Source organism: Pan troglodytes, chromosome 11 (genome assembly GCF_028858775.2).
Source record: "Pan troglodytes isolate AG18354 chromosome 11, NHGRI_mPanTro3-v2.0_pri, whole genome shotgun sequence".
In the NCBI taxonomy this organism is placed as follows: domain Eukaryota; kingdom Metazoa; phylum Chordata; class Mammalia; order Primates; family Hominidae; genus Pan; species Pan troglodytes.
In genome coordinates this window covers 83,055,395-83,081,777 of record NC_072409.2, presented here as the reverse complement: position 1 = coordinate 83,081,777, position 26,383 = coordinate 83,055,395, and the positions used below count along the sequence as shown (strand labels likewise).

The 26,383-nt window shown below is 42.7% G+C and overlaps 1 protein-coding gene and 2 pseudogenes across 6 annotated transcripts in view; 2 read left to right on the top strand and 1 right to left on the bottom strand.

Annotated features, from left to right (window-relative positions):
• The window catches only part of APTX (aprataxin), an 82,315-nt gene that overhangs the window by 5,841 nt on the left and 50,091 nt on the right, over positions 1–26,383 (bottom strand). For all 6 annotated transcript variants that reach the window (XM_063787859.1, XM_063787866.1, XM_063787860.1 and 3 more), the window contains one exon: positions 765–835. In XM_063787859.1, the coding sequence (XP_063643929.1) occupies positions 765–835 (71 nt within the window). The remainder of the gene's footprint in view (positions 1–764; positions 836–26,383) is intronic.
• LOC100609538 (bolA-like protein 3) lies at positions 437–763 on the top strand (annotated as a pseudogene).
• LOC100609621 (argininosuccinate synthase-like) lies at positions 20,404–21,239 on the top strand (annotated as a pseudogene).

The following is a 26,383-nucleotide window of genomic DNA, read 5'->3' as shown; positions in this document are numbered from 1 at the left end:
TGCTGGTGCGCTGCACCCACTAACTCGTCATCTAGCATTAGGTATATCTCCCAATGCTATCCCTCCCCCCTCCCCACCACAGTCCCCAGAGTATGATATTCCATTTTTTAAAGGATACTTAATAATACAACATTAGGGGAAAGCTGGGGAAATTTGAATAAGGTCTGCAATTTAGTTACGAGCATTGTACGAATGTTAATTTCCTGGTTTCATTTCCTGGTTAATTTCCTGTCAATGTTAATTTCCTGATTATGTAAGATGTTAACAGAGGTAGCAGGGTGAAGGGTATAAAGGAACTCTATTTAATTTTTGCAACTTTTCTTTAAGTCTAAAATTATTTCAAAATAAAAGGTCCAAAAATTCTTTTAAAAAGGATGCTCAGCTTTCAGGTGGCCCAGTGGCCTGGGGCGGCGGGCTACATCAGTCAGACACAGAGATGTGGAACCCTGCCCTTGTAGCTCCTCTGCCACGCAGGATCTGCAGGCTTCCTCTTCTGCACTGTGTTCATTGAATGTTTGCCTCCCAGACTGACGGGGAGCTCAAAGGGACCCAAATTCTCAAAGAAAAGTTTTCTGGAGCTACAGCTATCCAAGTCACTGACATTTCGGGAGGCTGTAGGTGATGTATAAAATCCACATCAAACCAGAAGAATTTAAAGAAACAAGAACTGTCCCTCAGCACCGGATGATTAATCAGGCACTAAAAAAGGAAAATCAAAGGGATGCACAGATGGTGGGTATTTACCTCTGTCCCCAGACACTGACCTCCATGTCCCCGGGCTGTGTAGATGCAGCTGCCTAAAACTTCGGATGAACTTGACTGGAACCACTCTTTCCTAGGCATTTGCAAAAAAAAAAAAAAAAAAAAAAAAAAAAAAAAGTATCTGTTTTGTTTGTAGACATTTCCATATTACAATTAAAGAAGAATGTGTTATCTATTTAGAGGTTAATTAAAGGCAACAGACAACTGGTGGAGGAGCGGGGTGGGAAAAGATGTTCAACTCAAAAAACAGATGGAGATCTGAGCATAGGTGTCTGAAATGACTAAGGAAATGTAAAACTGGGACAAATCTCATTGGTGCTAGAAATTAAGGAAAGGTACCATCCATGAGCCAAAAAATTATTCTAGAGATAATGATATTGGTAGCCAAAATGAAGAAAGGGGGCAAAAGCCAATGTCCAACTGACGTCTCATAGAAAATTAGTGTGTCTGGTGGGAAGGACTTAGAGGAGAACCTGAATCCCCTCAACATCCACTCTCTCGGAGGAACTTTAGAGCAGTGGATCTAAGGGCCTAAGAAGGTAGGAGGGCTGGGGGCCCAGGGCATAAGCTTCAAACCAGAGCAGCAGCAGTGGAAGCAGGAGGCACATCTTCCCAGTGCAGCAAGGCTCAGCCCCGAGACAGCAACAGCAATGTCCAGAAGAGGCTGGGCAGGACACAGGGCATTTCCTTCCCTGAAAAAGCTGGCAGGAGCGTGAGGAAAAAGCCCGGCGGCAGCAAGTCTGACTCCCAGCACAGTCATTTCCTCAAAGGAAGACGGTTGTGCCATATGTCCCACCAGGCCTGACCAAGGCTTAACGGCCTACACATTTCTCTCAGGCTGTGCCATCGCTGAGCAAGGAACCAGCCTCCAGCTCCAGTTAGGAGGGAGATCCTAAAAGCATCTAGAAGTGAGAATACCCAAGAAATATCCTTACAACACCAATCTTGGATAGAATCTCATAGATCAAGTTTGAATAAAAACAAACAATAGCCGGGCAAGGTGGCTCACGCCTGTAATCCCAGCACTCTGGGAGGCTGAGGCGGGTGGATCACCTGAGGTCGGGAGTTCAAGACCAGCTTGACCAACATGGAGAAACCCCGTCTCTACTAAAAATACAAAAACTGGCCGGGCGCGGTGGCTCAAGCCTGTAATCCCAGCACTTTGGGAGGCCGAGGCGGGTGGATCACAAGGTCAGGAGATCGGGACCATCCTGGCTAACATGGTGAAACCCCGTCTCTACTAAAAATACAAAAAATTAGCCGGGCGTGGTAGCGGGCGCCTGTAATCCCAGCTACTCAGGAGGCTGAGGCAGGAGAATGGCGTGAACCTGGGAGGCGGAGCTTGCAGTGAGCCGAGATCGCGCCACTGCACTCCAGCCTGGGCGACAGAGCAAGACTACGTCTCAAAAACAAAACAAAAACAAAAACAAAAACAAAAACTTGGCCAGGCCTGGTGGTGCATGTAATCCCAGCTGTAATCCCAGCTACCCCAGAGGCTGAGGTAGGAGAATTGCTTAAACCCGGGAGGCGGAGGTTGCGGTGAGCCGAGATCATGCCATTGCACTCCAGCCCAGGCAACAAGGACAAAACTCCACCTCAAAAAAGAAACAATAGTAACTATATAGTGGGATCTGTTTTTTTTAAATGTAAAACAGAAATCCAGAAGCAATAAATTAGCATAACATTACATAATATAAATTTGTGTTTCCTCCTTTTCTTTTCATCTTTTTTTTTTTTTTTTAAGACAGGGGCTCACTACTTTGTCTAGGCTGGTCTTGAACTCCTGAACTCTAGCAATCCTCCCTCCTCAGCCTCTCAAAGTGCCGGGATTACAGGTATGAGCTACCACGCCCTGCCCAACCTGTTTCCTTCTTTACTTTTTCTCTCTCAAGCAGTAACAGGCTCTGTGCTTCCTTCCTTGTGGAGGTTTATGGCAGGGCAGAAAGCAGAAGTTGCTGCAACACTTCCCTTCCTGATTGTTGGCTCCAAAACCTAAAGCAGTTGGAGATTTGCCAAATGTCCTGAGGGAGAAAAGAGTCTCTGAGGGAATAAGAAGGAACAGGAGTATATTCCCTAAAACCAAGAAAAGATTCCCAGAAGCCTACAAGTAGATAAGACCACAGCCCTCTCACTGGCGAAGCCTGGAGATGTAAGCCCTCCAAGAGGAATCGCTGAGAGGTTCCCAGTTATGCCAAAATGCTGCACACGCCATGCCTGGCACAGAAACAGGAGACCTAGGACCGGAAGGTGCGGTGCAAGACGGCTCAGTAATAATCAGAACAGACTGAGAACCAATGCCTGGGGCTTCCACCCCAATGTCCTAAAGCTGTGTGAGACCTCCTTTTTACCAACGTGGAATGAGAAAGTCCATTAAAAAAATTAAGTGAATTCCCACCAATCTAACAAGATGGGGTCCAGAGTCAAAATTCAGGCAAGGAACAGAGAGTTTTAAGTGTGATATTTCATGCATACCTGAGTATTCACTGTACATATGTTTCGCACATTCACTAAGTTTTTTTTAAAAAGTGAATTCAATAAAATATTAGTGCCTAAACAACTTGCCTACTTTCCTCTCTGTCGCTTTTTTTCAAATTTGTGAAAGATGAAGCCTCTTGAGTTCAAATGTACATCCCTGGTCCCATCAGCCAAAGCCAGTGCAGGAGAGAGATGCCTCTGGTGTGCTGGGCTTGTCCCCTCCAGGGTCCTCTTAAGGGCTGTGAGCAGGGCAGGCCCAGATGGACATGTCTGGGACAAGGTGTTAAGGCAGCCGCCTGAGTCGGAAAAGAGTCTGGCTAAGAGCCAGACAGCCTAAAATGAGAGCAGGAAGAATGTTGTGATACCAGATATGTGATGACAAAAGCTTACAGAAAACTGGAAGAAATGCAGAGTAGAATCAACACGGCAAAAAATTAAATCAATAATGTTTGGACAAATTTGAGATGCTTTCCCAGAAAGCTAAAGAAATAGAACAGAGATAAAATTATGAGAAAGAAAATAGATACCGAAAACAGACTGACGATCTAACATATGAATAACGTATGTGCCTAAAGACCAAAACAAATAGAAAAGAAAGAACAATCATATAAAGAAAGAGAAAAAACCCTGCCTGAACTAAAAAAGAAAGAATTACATCCTTAGATGAAAAAGACTCATTAGGAGCCAGGTGGAATTAAATGGCAAAAGACCAGCTTCCAGACATACCAAGATGCAAATAATGAACTCTAAGGTAAGAAATTAATCCTGGAAGCATCAAAGCAGCAAAAACAAAATTACCTACAAAGAAGAAAAGTCAGGCTAACCTTTGCCCACAACACAAAAGCTAGAATTTTAAGAGGGAAAGATATAATCCAATAGTTCCCCACCAGTTAAACTGTGTTTCCCATGAAAAGCAACTTGTGCATGCTCAGACGTGCAAGGCCTTGGGGTTCACCACCACGCAACCTTCCGGGGAAACTCCTGACAGGGCTTGCTCCAGCCACAGATGGAAACCAGAGCATGGATGTTATGGAATAAGAAGACCGCAGTGAGCACTACAATCCTGTAAATGTAGCCGTAAGTTCAAATTATTACAGATATTGCTATTTTAAAAGTCACTCTTTTTTTTCTGAGACAGGGTATCACTCTGTCACCCAGGGCTGTAGTGCAGTGGCACGATCATGGCTCACTGCAGCCTTGACCTCCTGGGCTCAAGCCATCCTCCCACCTCAGTCTCCCAAATAGCTGGGACTAGAGTTGTGTGCCACCACACCTGGCTAATTTTGTATTTTTTGTAGATACGGGGTTTCACCGTGTTGCCCAGGCTGGTCTCAAATTCCTGAGCTCAAGGGATTCACCCACCTCAGCCTCCCAAAGTGCTGGGATTGCAGGCATGAGCCACCGCACCCAGCCGAAAGTCACAAGAGAAGATACACAGCATAAAAGAAATAGACATACACACAGATTAAATTCTGAATAATCTAGTAAGTCTTCTCCTAGGGCTGGCGACTGTCATGAACACCAGCCCTCGCACTGGGACTACTTTCAGGAAGTAGGTGCTAGGGCTAGGTGAACATGTTTTAGAGTAATTCCATTAAGATACAATAATAGTGAATTTGTGGAAAATTTACATTTATTAAGGGGGTAGGGACAGAGGATCTATACTTTAGAAGGTGCCTACTGTCTGAAAAGATAGAGCCAACAGAGGCACTCCACATGTTCTACTGTGTGGAATGGCCCTTTCCTTAGACAGCTTGGGCTGGTGTAACAAAATGCCATAAACTGGGTGGCTCAAACAACACATGTATTTCTCATAGTTCTGGGGCCTGGGAAGTCTAAGATCAAGGTACCAGCAGATTCCATTGTTGGTGAGAGCTCTCTTCCCGGCTTGTAGACAGCCACCTTCTCAGTGTGTGCTTACCTGGCCTTTCCTTGGTATGGAAAGAAACAGAACTCTGTCTTCCTCTTTTTATTTATTTATTTATTTATTTATTTATTTTCTTAAATGGAGTCTTGCTCTGTCACCCACGCTGGAGTACAGTGGCACCATCTCAGCTCACTGCAACCTCTGCCTCCCCGGTTCAAGCACTTCTCCCTGCCTCAGACTCCTGAGTAGCTGGGATTACAGGCGCCCGCCACCACACCCAGCTGATTTTTGTATTTTAATAGAGACAGGGTTTTACCATGTTGGCCAGGCTGCTCTCGAACTCCTGACCTCAGGTGATCTGCCTTCCTCGGCCTCCCAAAGTGCTGGGATTACAGGTGTGAGCCACCATACCGGCCTGCCTTCCTCTTTTTATAAGGACATTAATTGCATCATGAAGATCCCACCCTCATGACCTAATCTAAACCTAATCACCTCCCAAAGGCCCCACCTCCAAATACCATCACACTGGGGGTTAGGGCTTCAACACAGAAATGTTGCAGGGACACATTCAGCCCATAGCAGCCCTCCTCCTTCCCATCAGAGGGCAGCCTGCAGTGCTGCATCAGTGGGACCTGCTGCCCACACCACTGTCCTCTGCAGTCCCCCACGACGTGGACCAGCACAGCTTTGATGGAGCCTACACAGGACAACTTCCTGGCAGCTCAGGTCCAGACACCAGACAGCTCTAGCTCCTGTGCCCCCTCCCTCCTGGCCTCACACAGCCCTGAGCCCGGTGTGTCAACTTTGAGTCAAATGTCAGGTAGCATTTCAGGCCCAGGGGAAGTGACCCTGAGAAGATGGAGGCTGACCGCCCAGATCCCTCCTGGGAGGAAGGGAAGCGGAATGGGCTGGGGAGGGGTGGGAGGGCTGGCAGGTCATTCCTAGGTGTGCTCCATTTCCCTGCAGGAAGAGAAAATCCCACTCAGGCAGCTGCACACGTGGCACACTCACCTGTGAGCAGCCTCAATTGCCTCCAAGCTTAGAGCTGGGGGAGCTAATGGAGGAAAAGGAGAAGAAGGAAGTTAGGCTGAATGGGTTCCCCCATGAATGGGTTTCTCAAAGTGGGAGGGGAGGTGAAGAAGAGGGGAGGGCAGAGCAAGGGGCTGAGGACAGTGGGTGATGCACATAGCCTACAAGTGTGTGCCCATTTCTGCATACAGTATGCGCCAAATATGTTTACATTCAATCCATTTTGTACACCGACTGGATGAGTTTGGTTTACATTATAATTTGGGGTTATCCATGGCCATATATTTATCTCACCATATTACTTATTGAATTGTGTTTAGGTTTCAGGGGGCAAAACTGCCAATAATTATTTCATTTTTTAATCTATTATAGAAGAGATCAGGTGTATGTTTTTATATAAATGTTAATTACAATTCACCTTTAAGGATGGTCTCAGAAGTTTTCTGTGAATCATTTACATCACTGAACATACAGGCTATTCATTATTCCCCTTCATAAAAACTACTATTAAAATAGCATAATGCCAGCCTCGGCAACATGGCAAAATGCTGTCTCTATAAAAAAAAAAAAAAAAACACGATTTAGCCAGGCATGGTGATCAGTGTGCCTGTAGTCCCGGATGCTCAGGAGGCTGAGGTGGGACAATCACGTAAGCCCAGGAGCTCAAGGATGCAGTGAACCGTGATTGCACCACTGCACTCCAGCCTCGGGGACAGAGTAAGACTCTGTCTTAAAAATAATAATAATAATATAATGTGTCTAAACAGTATTTCACAAATGTTAGAGACAGTAAACTAAAAAAAGATCTATCGTGTGCTACAAGATAGGAACTAACAGGATTTTTAGTGCTAGAAAAATTCTTATCTTCTCCTTGGGTGTCAGATGCTGGAGAACAGTTAGTTCAATCAAAGCAAATGCATTTGTCTTAGACACTTTTTTTGAACCTTCAAAATCTAGCTAACAAGCACTTTACTGATAAGCTGGCTTCTATTTTTAAAGGGGAAAATTGTATTTTGCTTTTCCAATTTTCTTTCTTCTTAAAGAATTTAGGTGATTTTCTTCCACACCCCAGTTGACATAATTTGAGAATAACACAACTCCAGGGTACAGGTAATTTCCATGCTCTGTAATCCATTCCAGAGCATTAAACTAGGGAACAATTTCCTTCGTTTAATAAAATTCACATATCCCTGAATAGAAAAAAACAAAAAATAAGAAATCAAGCCTGTTACAAATATAGAATAAGTTTTATAATCAAGACAGGAATAACCAATATTACAGCTATTATTTAACATTGCTCTGAATATTTTAACAAATAGGGGTGGGGAGAAGGCAATAAAAATAAATAAGTAAAACTATCAGAAAGGGGTAAGAATTATCAAATGACAATCCATGTACAAACTTCAGTAAATCAACTGCCAAACTATCAGAACTAATCAAAACATTCGCTAAGGAGCTGGTTATACAATAAATTACCCAAATCACTAACTTTGCTATATATGAACAATAAATCATATATGATGAATATTATGAAAAATATACATCCCACCACTTTAATAGCAACATGATCTGTTTATATATAAAGAATAACCATTAACAAGAAATGTGGAGGGTATAGATTGAAAGAAAACTATAAAACTGTGCTGTAAGACATAAAGATTTGAACCAAATAGTTTCCAGGGAAGTGCAAGGGTTGTACAACTGAAGTTCCCCAGGCCTGCTGAGACCCCATTCAAGGCCAAAGGCAGTGACGATGTAATGCCAAACATAGAGAGCTGGGCTTTCTGCAGGATCCCAGTGATCAGCCACTGGACGATGGGAGGACACTATGCTGAAAAGCTCACCAGGTCCATTTGTTGTCATGTTTTCATGGTAATGAGACTTCACACAAAAGAATATAAACGAGTGGAGCTGTGCTATCTTCATAGATTGCAGGTTGCCTGGGGTAAGAGTATTTGCCTCTGTGTTATACTGTAACTGAAGGTAATGCTTGCAGCTATAAAGATGAACCCCATTTTCTCAATAGTAGAACAAAATGAAAATTACTTTCTCACTTAACTAAAAGTCTAATCATTGCCTCCTTGTGCACATTAAAATTTAAAAAAAAAAGTCTGATCAGCCTTGGATAGACACGAAGGTCAGGAACCAGGCTGATGGAGCCCTGCTGTCTTCAATACAGGTTTTTCAGGGTGCCCTGAACTTTGACATCCCACCAACAGATGGGGAAAGAGGAAGAAGGATGTTGTTCATGGACCAGATCTGAATGAGATGCCTTCCCTTCTGCTCACATTCCTCTGAATGCACTCAGTCTCAAGGCCAAACTATCCGCAAGTGGGGAGCCTGGGAAGTGGATCCACGCTGCTTCCACATCCCTCAAGGAAAGAATGGTCAACCGGGTCTACTCAATAGGTGAAGAAGGAACTACCCAATTATCTTTTTCATGTAACTGGAGCTTGCCCTTTACACATTTGATTTTACATATTTTGATGAAACTTTTCCTAAGATGCATAACAATTTCCCTGTTTCAACAGTGGGCAATTGTAAGTCTTCTCCTAGGGCTGGCGACTGTCGTGAACACCAGCCCTCTCACTGGGACTACTTTCAGGAACTCTTGAGGATTTGCTGATCCTCCGCCTCTATACTAAAAGGTCCTTGGTTACTGTCTTTTTAAAACTCTTTTGAAATGTTTTTTTCTGAATCCTTCCTCAGAGTCAGATGGCATCTGTCACTTCTTCCTGCGTCCACAAGCATACTTCTAACAGTTCCTTTCCCTCTAATGTCTTGCTTCTACTAAGGGTTTATGCTAAGGTGTACAAATTGCATCTAAAGTTAAAAAAAACAAAACAAAACAGGGGGGCCAGTCATGGTGGCTCACACCTGTAATCCCAGCACTTTGGGAGGCTGAGGCAGGAGGATCACTTGAGCCCAGGAGTTCAAGACCAGCCTGGGCAACATGGCAAAACACTGTCTCTACCAAAAATACAAAAATTAGCCAGGCATGGCAGCATGCTCCTGTGGTCTCAGCTACTCAGGAGGCTGAGGCAGGAGGATTGCTTAAGCCCAGGAGGTCGAGGCTGCAGTGAGCCATAATCTCACCAGTGCACTCCAGCTTGGGAGACAGAATGAGACCTCGTCTCTAAAAAAAAATAAAATAAATTTAAATTTTAAAACAAAATTGCCTCAGACTGAAATCCATTCCTGAGTAAAGAGTATGAGCTTTTATTACCTGGACTTTCTAGCGTTGATTTTGGTTATCCAATATCCTTTTTAAAATTTTTTCTTCCAAGTTTTTGTTGTTTCAGCAGTTGCAAATAAACAATTATATTGGCTGGGTACAGTGGCTCTCACCTGTAATCCTAGCACTTTGGGAGGCCAAGGCAGGCAGATTGCTTGAGCTCAGGAGTTCGAGACCAACCTGGGCAACATGGTGAAACAAAAAAATACAAAACTTAGCTGGGCATGGTGACATGTGCCTGTAGTCCCAGCTACTCTGCACTCCAGCCTGGGCGACACAGTGAGACCTTGTCTCAAAAAAATAAAATAAAAAAATTACGTTGGCTTATGATATAATCCTAGAAAGCAGAACAAAATTATACCTAAAAGAGAATGGCCTTTCAAATACAGTATTGACTAACAAGGAAAGAGGGCTACAATATATTGTTATGTAGGAAAGAGCCAGCTGCAAAATGACATTATAGTGTAATTCCATTTGTTAAATTTTTTTAAAAAAGCATACATTTGCAATGTGAGTAGTTATCTCTGAGATGTAGGATTACTGAGAACTTTTACATACTATGCCATTTATTTATGTATTGTTTGGCTATTTTATAAGAAGCAAGTATTTTACGTAAGCATAAAAAAACAAGAAGAAGCTGGGTGTGGTGGTGTGTGTGTCTCTAGTCCCAGGTACCTGGGAGGCTGAGGTAGAAGGATCACGTGAGCCCAGAAGTTCAAGGTCAGCCTGGAAAATACGTGGGACCCTGTCTCCATAAATCAATAAATTAAAATATTTTAAAACACAGTTCACAGTGTCTTCTCAGAGCATGAGCTCCTGGAAGACATGGATGACAGATGAGCACTCCTCTATATACTGCCTGCTGCCACAAATAAGAAGCCTCTCAAAATTAAAACACTGATTTTTATAGACCAAAAAATAAAAGAAAAGAAAAAACTAGAGGATAAACTCAAAGTTGATCTCAGACAGAGCAAGTTCCAGGAAAGTGTTGCTGGCTTCCACCTTGGAGGACTTCTACCTGGAAATCTGCTCGGTACCATATTAAGCAGTTTCAAGAGCCCATCAAAGCCCTGGCAAGTTCATAGTAACCAGAGGCACATTCTAACCTATACCAGAACTATGGTGAAAATGTACTTTGCTGGGAAAGGATTCTGAGTTACTAAGGCTTCTCAGGAACTACTCCATTCTCTAATGAAAACACTGATCATCTAATGTGGGCAACTAACATGTATTTAGTAGGTTTTTGCCTCCTGTTGCATACTGAGGAGATCCCACAAGACACCTTCTGCCCAGCATTTTCTTGCTACCATGAATGAATCTATAAAATATTCACATGAATACAAATATGAACTCCAGAATACCCCAGTTTAAATGAAAATGCATTCACTGGTAAAAGTAATGTATTCATTAAATAGTGCCACAAAAGTGCTGCTTAACAGATTCTTCTGAAACTGAAGGTCATGCAACAAGAAGCATTTATTCTCGTGTTCATAAGTCTGCAGGTCTGCTGGGACAGCTCAGTCTCAGGCTGTGGGTGTGCGAGTCAGTTGGGGCAGCTCTGCTCCATATGTCACATTTTCTATTGGGAACAGCAGAAAACCAAGAAATGTTCATGGCAATGCAGAAGCACAAGAGGGCAAGCCAAAACCCACAAGCATATTTTAAGCCTTTGCCAACATCATGTTCGCTGACATCCCATTGGCCAAAGCAAATCACATGGCCAATCCCAACATCAGTAGGACAGGGAAATATAGTCCCTCTCTAGTGAGAGGAAACAAAAAGTCCCATAGCAAAAGGCAGGGACATAGGAGGGTTGAAGAATTGTGAACAAAAATACAATCTGTCAAAGGTAACATTAACTCACTGTTAACCAGTTATACGGTGACATTTCTGTTTTAATATTCAAGTGGTCTTAAAAGTAAGACACTAAAGGAAGAGGACAGAAAGAAGGGGAAAAGTAAGATCTAGAAATGTGTAGCATTTTGGACATTGCCTGGGACAGAGGAAGGGCTAGGGAAGGAGCCACAGTGGCAGTCCCTGGAAAAGAACATCGTAAAGCACAGCATCTTCACAATTGAAATTTACTGATGAAAATCAGAAATGAAGAACAAGAAGATAAGACAGCAGGAACACATAGATACATGAAAGATACACGAAGTCCAAGAGAATGACAAGTTTTAAGAAAAATCACATACAGAAGTGAAGCTGTTCCAGCATAATGTGTTTCTCCATTTGAAACTGGCATTTTTTGTATAATCATCCCTAGTCTATTACCTGTGGTTTACTATTTATAATTTGAAAGAGCTGTGAGCCACTAGAACAATTTCTCTGCAAGAATCCGCTCTACAAGAAAAAAGAAAAGTGTGTGTGTATGGGTGTGTGTGTGTGTACACACACAGAATTTTTTTTTCAAATCAGGCAGATCAGAACCTCCCTGGAATTTGAACTCCAAATGTAGGGAAACAAAATTGAAAATAGTAAGAGCTCACTCATCCTTATGTTTGCCCTAAAGAGGCTGTATTAAGTCCATTTTCACACTGCTGTAAAGAACTGCCCAAGATTGGATAATTTAAAAAGGAAAGAGGTTTAGTTGATCATAGTTCAGCATGGTTGTGGAGGCCTCAGGAAACTTACAATCATGGTATGGTGGAAGGCAAAGGGAAAGCAAGGCACCTTCTTCACAAGCCAGCAGGAAGGAGAAGTGCCAAGTGAAGGGGGAAGAGTCCCTTATAAAACCATCAGATCTCATGAGAACTCACTATCATGAGAACAGCATGGGGGAAACTGCCCCTATGATTCAATTACCTCTACCTGGTCTCTCCCTTGACACGTGGGGATTGTGGGGATTATAATTCAAGATGAGATTTGGGTGGGGACACAAAGCCTAACCATATCAGAAGCTGTCCCATGATTACTGATCCCCAGGTCCTCAGAGTTGCTCCAAATTTCTGATCCCTCCAAAGCCCCTCTCTGAATTCCCTCTCTTCCACATTTCCTTTAACTCTATGAACCATCCCTTCATCCTACCAATACATTTTCAACTTAAATAAGCCAAAATTGACTTCTGTGGCTTTCAACCACAGAACTGCATCAGGTACAAGTCCCTTTCCCATTTTCTATTCCCCAAGGAGACAAGAAAGAGAGTACTAAAGATGCCTTAAAGCAAATAACAAGGCATGCCATCACTCAAGAATTTAGTATCTAAATCCACTTCATGAAAATGACTGTTACTATGGCAACTTTTCCATGTGTATTCTTCAGTGACTTTATAATGTATTAACATTTTAAGGTAAACTAAACTGTATTGGCTTATTTGGCCTTGAATCCTTTTTAAATATAGATTGTTTTATCTCATAAAAGTTATCAGAGCCTCTAGTCCACGATGGCAGAGTGAGCCAGCAAATTTACTTTTCCCTCTAGAATTGCTATGAAAATGACACTACAAAGGAAAGCCCTCCATGCTTACCTCCCACCACCACCATTCTAGACACACACACACACACACACATATATATATACACACAAAACCCACTACAGTCCCAGCTCTTGGCACCAAAATCTGTTCTGATAATCCAACACGGTTAATATGGGCAATACCCCTCCCATTAATTGATAAATTAAAAATAATCAAAGGAAAATCCTAATTTTTAAAAATAGAATCTGACAAGTTGCATAGAACATTCATCTGGAAAAGTAACTATTTGAGCTAATAAAATGTTTCCTGTTTGTTTTGTTTGTTTTGAAATAGAGTCTTGTTGTGTTGCCAGGCTGGAGTGCAGTGGTGCAATCTCGGCTCACTGCAACCTCCGACTCCCGGGTTCAAGCGATTCTCCTGCCTCTGCCTCCCAAGTAGCTGGGACTACAGGCCATGCCCAGCTAATTTTTGTATTTTTAGTAGAAGCGGTGTTTACTATGTTGGCCAGGCTGGTCTTGAACTCCTGACCTTGTGATCCACCCGCCTTGGCCTCCCAAAGTGCTGGGATTACAGATGTAAGCCACCGCACCCGGCTGAGCTAATAAAATGTTTAAGAAAAAGAACACTGTTCAGATAGGCCGTGACCATAGAGAAAGTCAAGGTAGGTCACAGTAGAATAGTCCAAAGAGCCCTGGGAGGTGGAGCATAGGGAGGGATGCTCCTATTTCTCATCATTATGAGTTACATGAACTTCCTCATTATCTGCATCCAGGACAAATTCAGCCAGAATTTGGGGCAGCAAATTGTTCACAAGACCATATGGGACTACTGAGCACCATGTAACTCATTCATGTGCCACATAATTCTGAGATTCACCCACTCACTACGTCAGAGAAGAGCTTCATCCTTCCTGAAGAAACCAATCAGGCAGTCAAAGAAGATGAATAAAGGAGGAAATAAAGAAAGAGGTGAATCCATATATCCTGGTGTCAGTGATGTTTTTACATCTTCAGAGAACCTAAAGAGAATTTTTAATTCCAGCAATAGAGAAAAACAGAAGATTTTGCACAATGCAGGTCCAAAAAGAAGTGTAAAAAAAAAAAAAAAGTTTGAACTACAAGTAGCAATCCTATTAATTCTAGAATTTCCACACAATGCAAGACCTAGAAGGCATGATACTGGGCACCAAAGAAATGGAAAGGTGATGAGTAGGAAAGGTACAGAAGAAGCTATAGTTGAGAAGATAGAGAGTGAAGCGTGCACCTGCTTGCCTCATCTTCATGGGGGTACTGTATTAGCTTGGCTAGGTTAAACGGAAGTAGGAAAGACAAAAGTAGGGAGGAAGAGGAGAATAAAAAGAAGGGAGAATAAAGAATTTCTACAAGGCAGGCATGTTGGCTCATGCCTGTACTCCCAGCTACTCAGAGGCTGAGGCAGGAAGATTGAGCCTAAGAGTTCAAGACAAGTCTGGGCAACATAGTGAGATCCTATACCTAAAGTTAAAAAAAATAATTTCTAGATAATTATAGTAATAAAAATTGTGATATGAGTTTAGTAATTGCTCAATGGAACCAGAACAGGGAGTCCATAACAGACTCATATGTATTGGAATTTAACTTACCATAAACATGGCATTTCAAAGGAATGAGAAATGAAGCCTAGTTTAATAAATAAGTTGTAGCAATTAGGTAAAAATTGAAAAAAATAAAGATGCATCCCTACCTCACACTATACCATCCAAAAAAAAAAAAAAAAGCCAGATATGATAAAGACTTAAAGTCAAAAGACAAAAGTATAAAATGACCAGAAAAAAATGTAAGAACATATGGACAGGAAAGGCCTATTTAAGCAAAACACAAACATCCAGAAACAATGAAGAAAAAAAGAAAAGAATGCCTAATTTAGCTACATCGGGGTCCCCAACCCCCGGACTGTGGGTCTGTGGCCTATCAGGAACTGGGTCTCACAGCAAGAGGTGAGGCAATGGAGCATTACTGCCTGATGTCAGATCAGCAGCCACATTAGATTCTCATGAGAGTGTGAACCCTATTGTGAACTGTGCATGCGAGGGATCTAGGTTGTGTGTTCCTCATGAGAACCTAATATCTGATGATCTGAGGTGGAACAGTTTTATTCTGAAACCATCCATACCCCACCAACCATCACCACCAGTCCATGGAAAAACTGTCTTCCACAAAACTGGTTCCTGGTACCAAAAAGGTTGGGGACCACAGAGTTGCATAATTGTTAAACTTTGTATAATGAGAGAAATCTTCAAACGAAGTTAAAAGATTGAAACATCTAAATCTGTAACATATTTGCAACATAAGTAATAAATAAGTCAAAAAGAAAAAGAGAGGCAACTCGATTTTTTTTCTTGTGCAAAGGAACATTGGCAGAGACTTTTCAACATCTCCAATTTTCATTTTGTCCTCCTTCCATAATAATAAAAATTTTAATTGGACATGTAGTTGCCCAAAATAAAGTGCATATTTCACAGCCTCCCATAAAGCTTAGTCACATGAGGCCATGTGGAGTCACATGGGCTTTCTGCCCACAGAAATGTAAGGAGAGAGTCATGCGGAATTTCCAAGAACCTTCTTAACAGATAATCTGTGTGAGCCCTTGACGCCCTTCATCTGTTCATTCATCCTGCTACCCAGAGGGCAGATGCTTCTGTCTTGGACCTTGAGGGCTGGAAGAAGAATGCAGTAGGATACAAGGCTGCAGAGGGGGCAACAGTAGACCAGGGAGACCAGGTATGTCAAATTGAGTGATTCGGACCAGACCCTGTAATCAGAAGTCTCACTCAATCCTGTTACACCCAATGTCTCCTTTTTTTTTTTTTTTTTTTTGAGACCGAGTTTCGCTCTTGTCACCCAGGCTGGAGTGCAGTGGCACAATCTCAGCTCACTGCAACCTCTGCCTCCCAGGTTCAAGAGATTCTCCTGCCTCGGCCTCCCAAGTAGCTGGGATTACAGATGCCTACAACCACACCCAGCTAATTTTTGTATTTTTAGCAGAGACAAGGCTGGGCATGGTGGTTGTGGATCATGCCTGTAATCCCAGCACTTTGGGAGGCCAAGGCAGGTGAATCACCTGAGATCAGGAGTTTGAGACCAGCCTGGCCAACATGGTGAAACCCTGTCTCTACCAATGTCCCCTTTCTATTGAAAGATTCTGTAGCTTGCCTTTTACTATCCTGAAGTGAAAATCATGGATCACATAACCTATCTGCACTCCTAATTTTTAATAATACAATATCTTAACTATAATATAAAGGAAAAAAAGCAAAGTAATTAAATAAAATACTATGCTCAGACACACCCATACCTACTAGAAAAGAAATCCTACTAATCTCCAAACTGCTGTCCCCATCCCCATAAACACTTCTGGAAGCAATAAAGAGCCAAGGAAAGCTTTTCAAGCAGAAAATAACTTCATATCTTAGCCCAAGTTCCCTAGAAAACAGAGCTTAAGGGTAAGATTAAGGTGCTAAAATTTTATTGGGAAGTAAAGCCTCAGAGCAGTGAAGTGAAGGAAGAATTGAAAACAAATGCAACTGCTTACTGCTTTATGACAAGCCATAAAGAGGCAAAGCCAATTTTAGCTTTACTCGAAAGCTAAAAAGTACACTGCTTGGCCACACAAGATGTCCCTGGACAGGGTATGTGGGAAAACCATGCCCCGGACAAGTCCATGGAAGGGACTCCTTTCTCCTGCTCGTCAAAGTTGCCCCAGAGGATTTAACCCTGACTTCTTTACCCAGAAGTAGGGGAGAAGCCAAGAGTATGGTTGGTCTGCCTCAAGTGGAATTGCAGGGGCCTGCATAGAACAATAATCCAAGGGTCTGTGAAACTGATCAAGCTGAGAGAATCTACAGAGGTAGGGAAGATGTGTCTCATATACATGGTTAGATTTGCGTTTTCAAAAAAATAATCCCTAGAAGCTGTAGAGTGTGGATTTGAAGGGGGTAGAAGGTGGCAACAGCAGGGAGACAAAAAGACCAGATAAGAAGCTGGGCCAGGCATGGTGGCTCATGCCTGCAATCCCAGCACTTTGGGAGGCCACAGTGGGTGGATCACCTGAGGTCAGAAGTTCGAGACCAGCCTGGCCAACATGGTGAAACCCCTGTCTCTACTAAAAATACAAAAATTAGCTGGGCATGGTGACACACGTCTGTAATCCCAGCTACTCGGGAGGCTGAGGCAGGGGAATCACTTGAACTGGGGAGGCAGAGGTTGCAGTGAGCTGAGATCACACCACTGCACTCCAGCCTGGGTGACAGAGTGACTCTGTCTCAAATAATAATATGAATTAATAATTAATTCAGCAATCACTGCAGAAACTCAACCCTGTCAACTGAGCCAAATTTCTGAAAAGAAAATAAATTGTTATTTATTTTTAAATAAAAAAGAACCTTATTTACTGTTGGGAGAAAAGGCTGAGTGTCCGGAGAGAAGCTGAGGCAGGGCTTGCATGTCTGCTAGACTTGCTGGCTCCTTGCTTCTAGCACTCCCATTATCTCAAGCCGCCATATGTTTTTCATTCACTTGATACACTGTTTCCTTTCAACCCCCACATCCTCACCACCTGTTTCTTTGAGCACCACTAAATAGTGTGGGCTCCCAAAGCTCTGGGCCTTCACAGGCTCCACACTCAGGATGGCCCCCTGGTCCGACTTTCTCTCTCAAACTCTTTTTCTCATTCCTTTGACTCAGCAGGACTTCGTCGCCCCCACGACCTGGTGTTGGGTCTGATCACCCCAACATTTACAGATAACAAGTAAAAAATAACCATAAGTAAACAGACAACATGCTGCTTAGAAATGGAAGAATCATGCTTAGAAATGGAAGAATTGTTCTTAGAAACACTGGAAAGGATATCATCAGGGTTTTCTAGCGCAGTCAGTAAAGTCCGGATCAGAAAACTTCTCCTACTCCACATGCCCTTATCACACTCCCACTCAGTGTGTAAATGATTGCCTGAAGTGTGGACGGTGTGTGCCTGTATATCAAAGATATGAAATAAACATCAGTAGGATCCTTAAGATGCACTCAGAGAGCAGGGGTAGTGTCTTTGGCTAGAGGAGTAGCTGTAACTTTGTCTCCGTTTGTTATGTTTGAAGGCATGTAGTTTGCTCTCTGATATACCAGAATCCAGTTAACTCAAATGGCTTATAGACCACACAAATACGAGGCAGTACCTGCTGTCCAATGCCTACCACACTGCAGGTACTCAACAAATGTTAACAAAATCCATTTGTTTATTTATGCAACCAACATTTATTGAATGCCAAATATGTGCCAAACACTGTTCTAGACATTGGAGATAGAGCAAACACATTTTTAAAATTTCTCTTTTTTGTATTATAAAAGTATTAAAGATTGTGCACAAAATGAAGCAATACAGAGATATATTAAAAAAAAAAAACCTAATCAGCCCCATCCATACCCCACATCTTCCAAACCTACCCCTGAGGTAACCAATTACTTTTGTTTTTGTTTTTTGAGACAGGCTCTGGCTCTATTGCCCAGGCTAAAGTGGAGTGGCATGAACATGGCTCACTGCAGCCTTGATCGCCTGGGTTCAAGTGATCCTCCCACTTCAACCTCCTGAGTAAGCTGGGACTATAGGCACGTGCCATCACACTCACCTAGTTTTTTAATTTTTGTAGAGACTGGGTCTATGTTGCCCAGGCTGGACTTGAACTCCTGGCCTCAAGAGTTCCTCTTGCCTCCGCCTCTCAAGGTGCCGGGATTACAAGCATAAACCATCATGCCTGGCCCAATGTATTTTTTTCTAATATTTTTAATTGACAAAAATTATATAATTTATTGTGTACAATATATTGTTTTGAAATATGTATACACTGTGGGATAGCTAAATTGAGCTTATTAATGTATTACTTCACATACCTATCTTTTTTTGAGGTAAGAACACTTAAAATCTAATCTTTTAGCAATTTTCAAGAACACAATGCATTGATATTAACTGTATTCACCATACCGTACAACAGATCTCCTGAATTTATTCCTCCTAACTGAAATTTTGTATCCTTTGACGAACATCTCCCCAACGCCCAATTCTCAGCCTGATAACCACTATTCCACTCTCTGCTTCTATGAGTTCAACTTCTTTAGAATTCACGTACAAACGAGATTATGCAGTATTTGTCTCTCTGTATCTGACTTATTTCACTTAATATAATGTCCTCTGGGTTCATCCAGGGTGTCACAAATGGCAGGATTTCCTTCTTTCTTGAAGCTGGATAGTATTCATATATAGCATTTACATTTTATTAGGTATTATAAGTAATCCAGAGATGATTTAAAGTATATGGGAGGGGGCTGGGCATGATGTCTCACACCTGTAATCACTGCATTTTGGGAGGCCAAGACGGGAGGATCACTTGGGACTAGGAGTTCAAGACCAGCCTGGCCAACATGGTGAAGCCCCGTCTTTATATAAAAAATAAAAGTATATGAGAGGATGTGTGTAGGTTATATGCAAATACTGTTATCATTTTATATCAGGGACTTGAGCATCAGCAGATTTGGGTATCCGCAGGGTGTTCTGGAATTAATCCCCTACAGATCCCAAAAGATAACTGTGCTTGGTCACTTGTTTGTCTTTTTTTGACAAATGTCTATTCAAATCCTTTGACCATTTTTTAATTGCATTATTTGTTTTCTTACAATTGAGTTGTTTCAGTTCCTTATTATTTTAGATATTAATCCCTTATCAGATGTATGGTTTGCAAATATTTTCTCCCATTCTGTAGGTTGTCTCTTAACTCTGTAGATTATTTCCTTGGCTGTGCAGAAGCTTTTTAGTTTGATACAATCCCATTTGTCTATTATTACTTTTGTTGCCTGTGCTTTTGGGTTTATATTTAAAAATTCAGGCCTGGGTACCGTGGCTCATGCCTCTAATCCTAACACTTCAGGAGGCCAAGGCAGGAGGATCTCTTGAGGCCAGGAGTTTGAGACCATCCTGGGCAACATAGCAAGGCCTCGTCTTTAAAAAAAATTAGCTGGGTATAGTGGTGCGTGCCTGTATTCCTTATTACTTGGGAAACTAAGGCAGGAGGATCCCTTGAGCCCAGGAGTATGAGGCTGCAGTACAGCTATGCTCCTGCCACTGCACTCCAGCCTGGGCAACAGAGCAAGGCCCTGTCTCTGAAAATAAATAAATAAATAAATTTTTAAAAATCTTTAAATAGATTTTATGATTCCAAGTCATTAAAGAACATGAGATGTCTTTCCATTTGTTCAGATAACATTTATAATTTTAATTGAGCGTGTATAACTTTAAATAGGTCTTATATCTTATTAATTTTACTGTCAAGGTGAAATTATTTTGATTTCTGAAATTTGCTTTAAAGTAGTACTACAGTAGGTAAGGTGGAGAGGCAGGATGAAACAAGAAGGGCAGAATATTGACAATTGTTGAAGCTGGTTATGGGTACTATTCTCTGGGTTTTTGTGGATGGTTTGGTATTTTGAAATTATACTCCCTGCTCTGTCGCCTGCCACCGCTCCCTGAGCCTGAGTGGTTCACCGCACCATGAAGACAGATGGCAGATGCCAGGAACTCGAGCCTCCAATCCCAGATGCTATGTCCAGCAAAGGCTCAGTGGTTCTGGCCTACACTGGCAGCCTGGACACCTCCTGCATCCTTGTGTGGCTGAAGGAACAAGGCTATGACATCATTGCCTACCTGGACAACACTGGCCAGAAGGAAGACTTCGAGGAAGCCTGGAAGAAGGCACTGAAGCTTGGGACCAAAAAGGTGTTCATTGAGGATGCCAGCAGGGAGTTAGTGGAGGAGTTCATCTGGCCGGCCATCCAGTCCAGCGCACTGTATGAGAACCGCTACCTGCTGGGCACCTCTCTGGCCAGGCCCGGCATCGCCGGCAAACAAGTGGAAATCGCCCAGCGGGAGGAGGCCAAGTATGTGTTCCACGGCACCATGGGAAAGGGAAATGATCAGGTCCGGTTTGAGCTCACCTGCTACTTGCTGGCCCCCCAGATAAAGGTCACTGCTCCCTGGAGGATGCCCGAGTTCTACAACTGGTTCAAGGGCTGCAATGACCTGATGAAATAGGCAAAGCAACATCGGGTTCCCATTCCAGTCACTCCCCAGAGCCCGTGAAGCACAGACGAGAACCTCATGCACATCAGCTATGAGGCTGGAATCCTGGAACCCCAAGAACCAAGTGCCTCCAGGTCTCTACACAAAGACCCAGGACCCAGCCAAAGCCCTCAACACCCCTGACATTCTCGAGATCGAGTTCAAAAAAGGGGTCCCCGTGAAGGTGACCAACATCAAGGATGGCACCACCCACCAGACCTCCTTGGAGCTCTTCGTGTACCTGAATGAAGTTGCAGGCAAGCACGGCGTGGGCCGTATTGACATCGTGGAGAACCGCTTCATTGGAATGAAGTCCTGAGGTATCTGCGAGGCCCCAGCAGGCACCATCCTTCACCACACTCATTTAGACATCAAGGCCTTCACCATGTACCGAGAAGTGCGCAAAATCAAACAAGGCCTGGGCTTGAAATTTGCTGAACTGGTGTATACCGGTTTCTGGCATAGCCCTGAGTGTGAATTTGTCCACCACTGTAACGCCAAGTCCCAGGAATGAGTGGAAGGGAAAGTGCAGGTGTCCGTCCTCAAGGGCCAGGTGTATATCCTCGGTCGGGAGTCCCCACTGTCTCTCTACAACGAGGAGCTGGTGAGCATGAACGTGCAGGGGGATTATGAGCCAATTGATGCCACGGGTTCATCAACGTCAATTCCCTCAGGCTGAAGGAATGTCATCTCCAGAGCAAGGTCACTGCCAAACAGACCCCTGTACAATGAGGAGCTGGGGCTTCCCCAATTTGCAGATTTCCCCCAAGTACAGGCGCTAATTGTGATAATTTGTCATTGTGACTTGTTTTCTCCAGCTGGCAGCATAGTGGGTCTGCCAGGCCCCAGCTTTGTTCCCTGGTCGCCCTGAACCCTGCAAACGTCGTCATCGAAGGGAAGGGTGGGGGCAGCTGCAGTGGGGAGCTATAAAATGACAATTAAAAGATTTTTTTAAATTACACTCCTAAGTATTTTAAGCTTGTATAAAACTGTAGAAAATAAAATAGTTTTCTAATTTCCTTTCAAAGTACTTACTGCTAATACGGAGAGAAGTTGGTGCTTTTTGTATATTTATCTTGCATCTGCCCACTTTTCCAAAATGACCTACAATTCAAATAGTTTATTACTAAAGTCCCTCGAGTTTTCTAGGCAAATAATGAAGTCACATAGACAAACATAAATAGTTTTATTTCGTCTTCTTCAAAGTTTATGGCAATTATTTTCTTACCTTACTTTGACAATGTAACATAATAATAGCACATGGACATCCTTTTCTAATTTCTGATTTCAATGAAATGATTTCAGAGTTTTGCTATTTAGAACAATGTTTGCTATTGGGTTTAGAGATACAGTCCTTATCCTAGATAAGTAGTTTCCTTGTATTGTTACTTAGACTTGTTTTTAATAGAAAAGTCATCACACCCTATTAGCTTAGAATTTTTATTAGGAATGGCTATTAAATTTTATAAAATGTTCCTCCAGTGTATATTGACAGGATCATATGGTTTTTCCTTTATAGTATTATCATAATTCATTACTAACGGTAATAGATGTCTTGATAGTGAACCAGCCTGTACACCTGAAATATATAGAATAGGGCATAATTAAAATACTCTATAGCAGTATATTATTATTATATAACTTGATTTTTATTAATACTTTATTTAGAATTTTTGCATCTGTATTAATAAGTGTAAGGTTACATAAATAACCAAAGTGTTTTTTCTACTCTCTACTCCCACAGAGTCACTCAACATTTCTGACACCGGATGTGTGGGTTTTTCCCCACACACCAAGACAGTTCTGCAGATGATTCTCCAGTTGACACCAGCTAGGTGGCTGCCAATTCAATTTAACTCTGACACTATCCACCTGGAGATTGCATCCCACAGGTGAGGGCTCAGTCCCACAAGACTGCCCTCACCACTGCAGATGCTGGTTGCAAGCACAGATTGTGGCCTGTGCTTCTGACCAACCACCTCTAAGTCAGGGTTTCTACAACTCCCTCCTGGGATTCAATTAATTTGCTAGAGCAGCTTACAGAACTCAGGGAAACACTTACTTACATTGACCCATTTATTATAAAGCATACAGATGAACAGCCAGCTGGAAGAGATGCATACCACAAGGCATGTGGGAAGGGAAGCAGAGATTCCATGCCCTTCTGGGGTGCCACCCTCCAGGAAACTCCATATGTTCAGCTATCCAGAAGGTCTTCTGAACCCTGTCCTTTCGTTTTTATGAAGGCTTCATACCTGATTACATTACTACCCATTGGTGATCAACTCAACTTTCAGCCCCTCTTCTCTCCCTAGAGGCTGGAGGGTGGGGCTGGAAGTTGGAGCCCTCTAATCATGCCTTGGCCTTTCCAGTGACCAGCCCTCATCCTGAAGATCTCTAGGGGCTCCCAGCCACCAGTCACCTCACTGGCATATAAAAGATATTCTTATTACTCCAGAGATGCCAAGGGAGCTTTTTGCCAGTATCACAATAAGTAATCTCAAGAGAACAGGGACTTAACCTGTTTTGTTCCCTGCTATATTCCCTGCCCCAAGAACAGTAACAGACATTCTTAGTAGGTGCTCAATAAACATTTGCTGAATGCATGTGCAAGTGAAATTAGTCTATGATACCCTTTTCTTTGCATCCCTTGTACCTGATTGAACTATGAAAGCTGTGCTGGCTTTATTAAAGGAGCTCTCCATCCTGTTTTATGGGTTGTTGTTGTTGTTGTTGTTTTGTTTGTTTTTTCAGATGGAGTCTCGCTCTGTCGCCCAGGCTGGAGTGCGATGGTGTGATCTTGGCTCACTGAAACCTCCGCCTCCCAGGTTCAAGGGATTCTCTCGCCTTAGCCTCCCAAGGAGCTGGGATTACAGGTGCACAGCCACAATGCCCTGCTAATTTTTGTATTTTTAGTAGAGACAGGGTTTCACCATGTTGGCCAGGCTGGTTAGGAAGTCCTGACCTCAAGTGATCTACCCACCTCAGCCTCCCAAAGTGCTGGGATTACAGGTGTGAACCACCGCCCGGCCTGTTTTATGGTCTTGAGTCATTTAAATCCTTGCAGTGCAAAGAGCATGGACCAGTAACATCAGCATCACCTGACAGCTTTTAAGAAATACAGAATTTCAGGTTCCACCTCAGACCTATTGAATCACAGTGTGCAGTTTAACAAGATTTCCAGGTGATTCCTATTGATGTTTGATACGTACTGGTTTAAATAACACTGTATTACCTGCTTTTTAAAAAATAGTCAGGTCACATTGAGCTGGGAAATCACCTGGCACCAGCTCTTTTTTAAGGATAGAGCTATAATCATTTCTCCAACCTCTTATGGTAATGAGTCTGTTCAAGTTTTCAGCTTCTCTTCATGTCACTTTTATTCATTTATATTTTGCTAGGAAATCCTCAAGATTTCCAAATAGTTAGAGTTCAAGTTAACACTCTCTCTCTCTTTTTTTTTTTTTTTTTTTTTTGAGACAGTTTTGTTGCCCGGGCTGGAGTGCAGTGGTGTGATCACAGCTCACTGCAGCCTTGACCTGCTGGGCTCAAGCAATCCTCCCACCTCAGCCTCCCAAGTAGCTGGGACTACAGGTGTATGCCATCTAAACCCAGCTAATTTTTAAATTTTTTATAGAGATGGGGGTTCTCCCTATGTTGCCCAGGCTGGTCTCAAACTCCTGGGCTGAAGCAATCTGCCCACCTCAGCCTCACCAAGTGTTGGGATTACAGATGTGAGCCACTATGCCCAACCAACATTCTCTTTAAATCATTTTTAACCTTTTCTATTTCTGTGGTTATGCGTGGGGAAAAGAAAGACAGATCAGATTGTTACTGTGTCTATGTAGAAAAGGAAGACATAAGAAACTCCATTTTGATCTGTACGAAGAAAAATTGTTTTGCTTTGAGATGCCATTAACCTGTAACTTTAGCCCCAACCCTGTGCTCACAGAAACATGTGCTGTATTGAATCAAACTTTAACGGATTTAGGGCTGTGCAGGATGTTTCTTGTTAACAATATGTTTGCAGGCAGTATGCTTGGTAAAATTCATCACCATTCTCCATTCTCGATTAACCAGGGACACAATGCACTGCGGAAAGCCGCAGGGACCTCTGCCCAAGAAAGCCTGGGTATTGTCCAAGGTCTCCCCCAACTGAGACGGCCTGAGATATGGCCTTGTGGGAAAGACCTTACCATCCCCCAGCCCGACATCCCTGAAGGGTCTGTGCTGAGGAGGAGTAGTGAAAGAGGGAGGCCTCTTTGCAGTTGAGATAAGAGGAAGGCTTCTGTCTCCTGCGCATACCTGGGAATGGAATGTCTCGGTTTAAAGCCGACCATTCCCATTCGTTCTATTCTGAGATAGGAGAAAACCACCCTGTGGCTGGAGACGAGATATGCTGGCAGCAATACTGCTCTGTTACTCTTTGCTACACTGAGATGTTTGTGTAAAGTGAAACATAAATGTGGCCTACGTGCACATCCAGGCACAGTACCTTTCCATGAAATTATTCATGATACAGATTCCTTTGCTTACATGTTTCCCTGCTGACCTTCACCTGTTGCCCTGCTACACTTGCCTTGCTAAGACAGTAAAAATAATGATCAATAAATACTGAGGGAACTCAGAGACCAGTGCCGGTGCAGGTCCTCGCATGCTGAGCGTGCCGGTCCCCTGGGCCCACTGTTCTTTCTCTATACTTTGTCTCTGTGTCCTATTTCTTTTCTCAGTCTCTCGTCCCACCTGACGAGAAATACCCACACGTGTGGAGGGGCAGGCCCCCTTCAGTTATGTCTCTTTCTTACTCAAAATATCATATAATTGTGCTTTCTTTTTTCTTTAACCTGGTTAGTGATGAGTTTATTTACTTTATTGCTCTTTTCAAAAAAACCAACTTCTGAATTTAAATAACTTTTTTTTTTTTTTTTGAGACAGAGTCTTGCTCTGCCCAAGCTGGAGTGCAGTGGCACAATCTCAGCTCACTGCAACCTCCGCCTCCTGGGTTCAAGCGATTCTCCTGTCTCGGCCTCTCGAGTAGCTGGGATTACAGGCGCGTGCCACCACGCCCAGCTAATTTTTGTATTTTTAGTACAGACAAGGTTTCACCATGTTGGTCAGGCTAGTCTGGAATTCCTGACCTCGTGATCCGCCCGCCTTGGCCTCCCAAAGTGCGAGAATTACCAGCATGAGCCACTGCGCCCGGCTTATATGACCTTTTGGTACATAGTTTTTGCTTTCTATTTTGTTAATTTTGGCCTTAATTTTGTAACTTCCCTTTTCCTAATTTCTCTTGGTTAAATTTCTCTTTATTTTTTACATATTTTTTCTAAGTTCTTAAGATGAATTTATCTTCAGTCTCTTGTCTGTACAATGAAAGCTATTTAAATCAATCTACTTTATTCTGAAAATAGCTTTTGCTATATCCTACAGATTCTTGTATAAAATGTTAGACTTTACATTACTA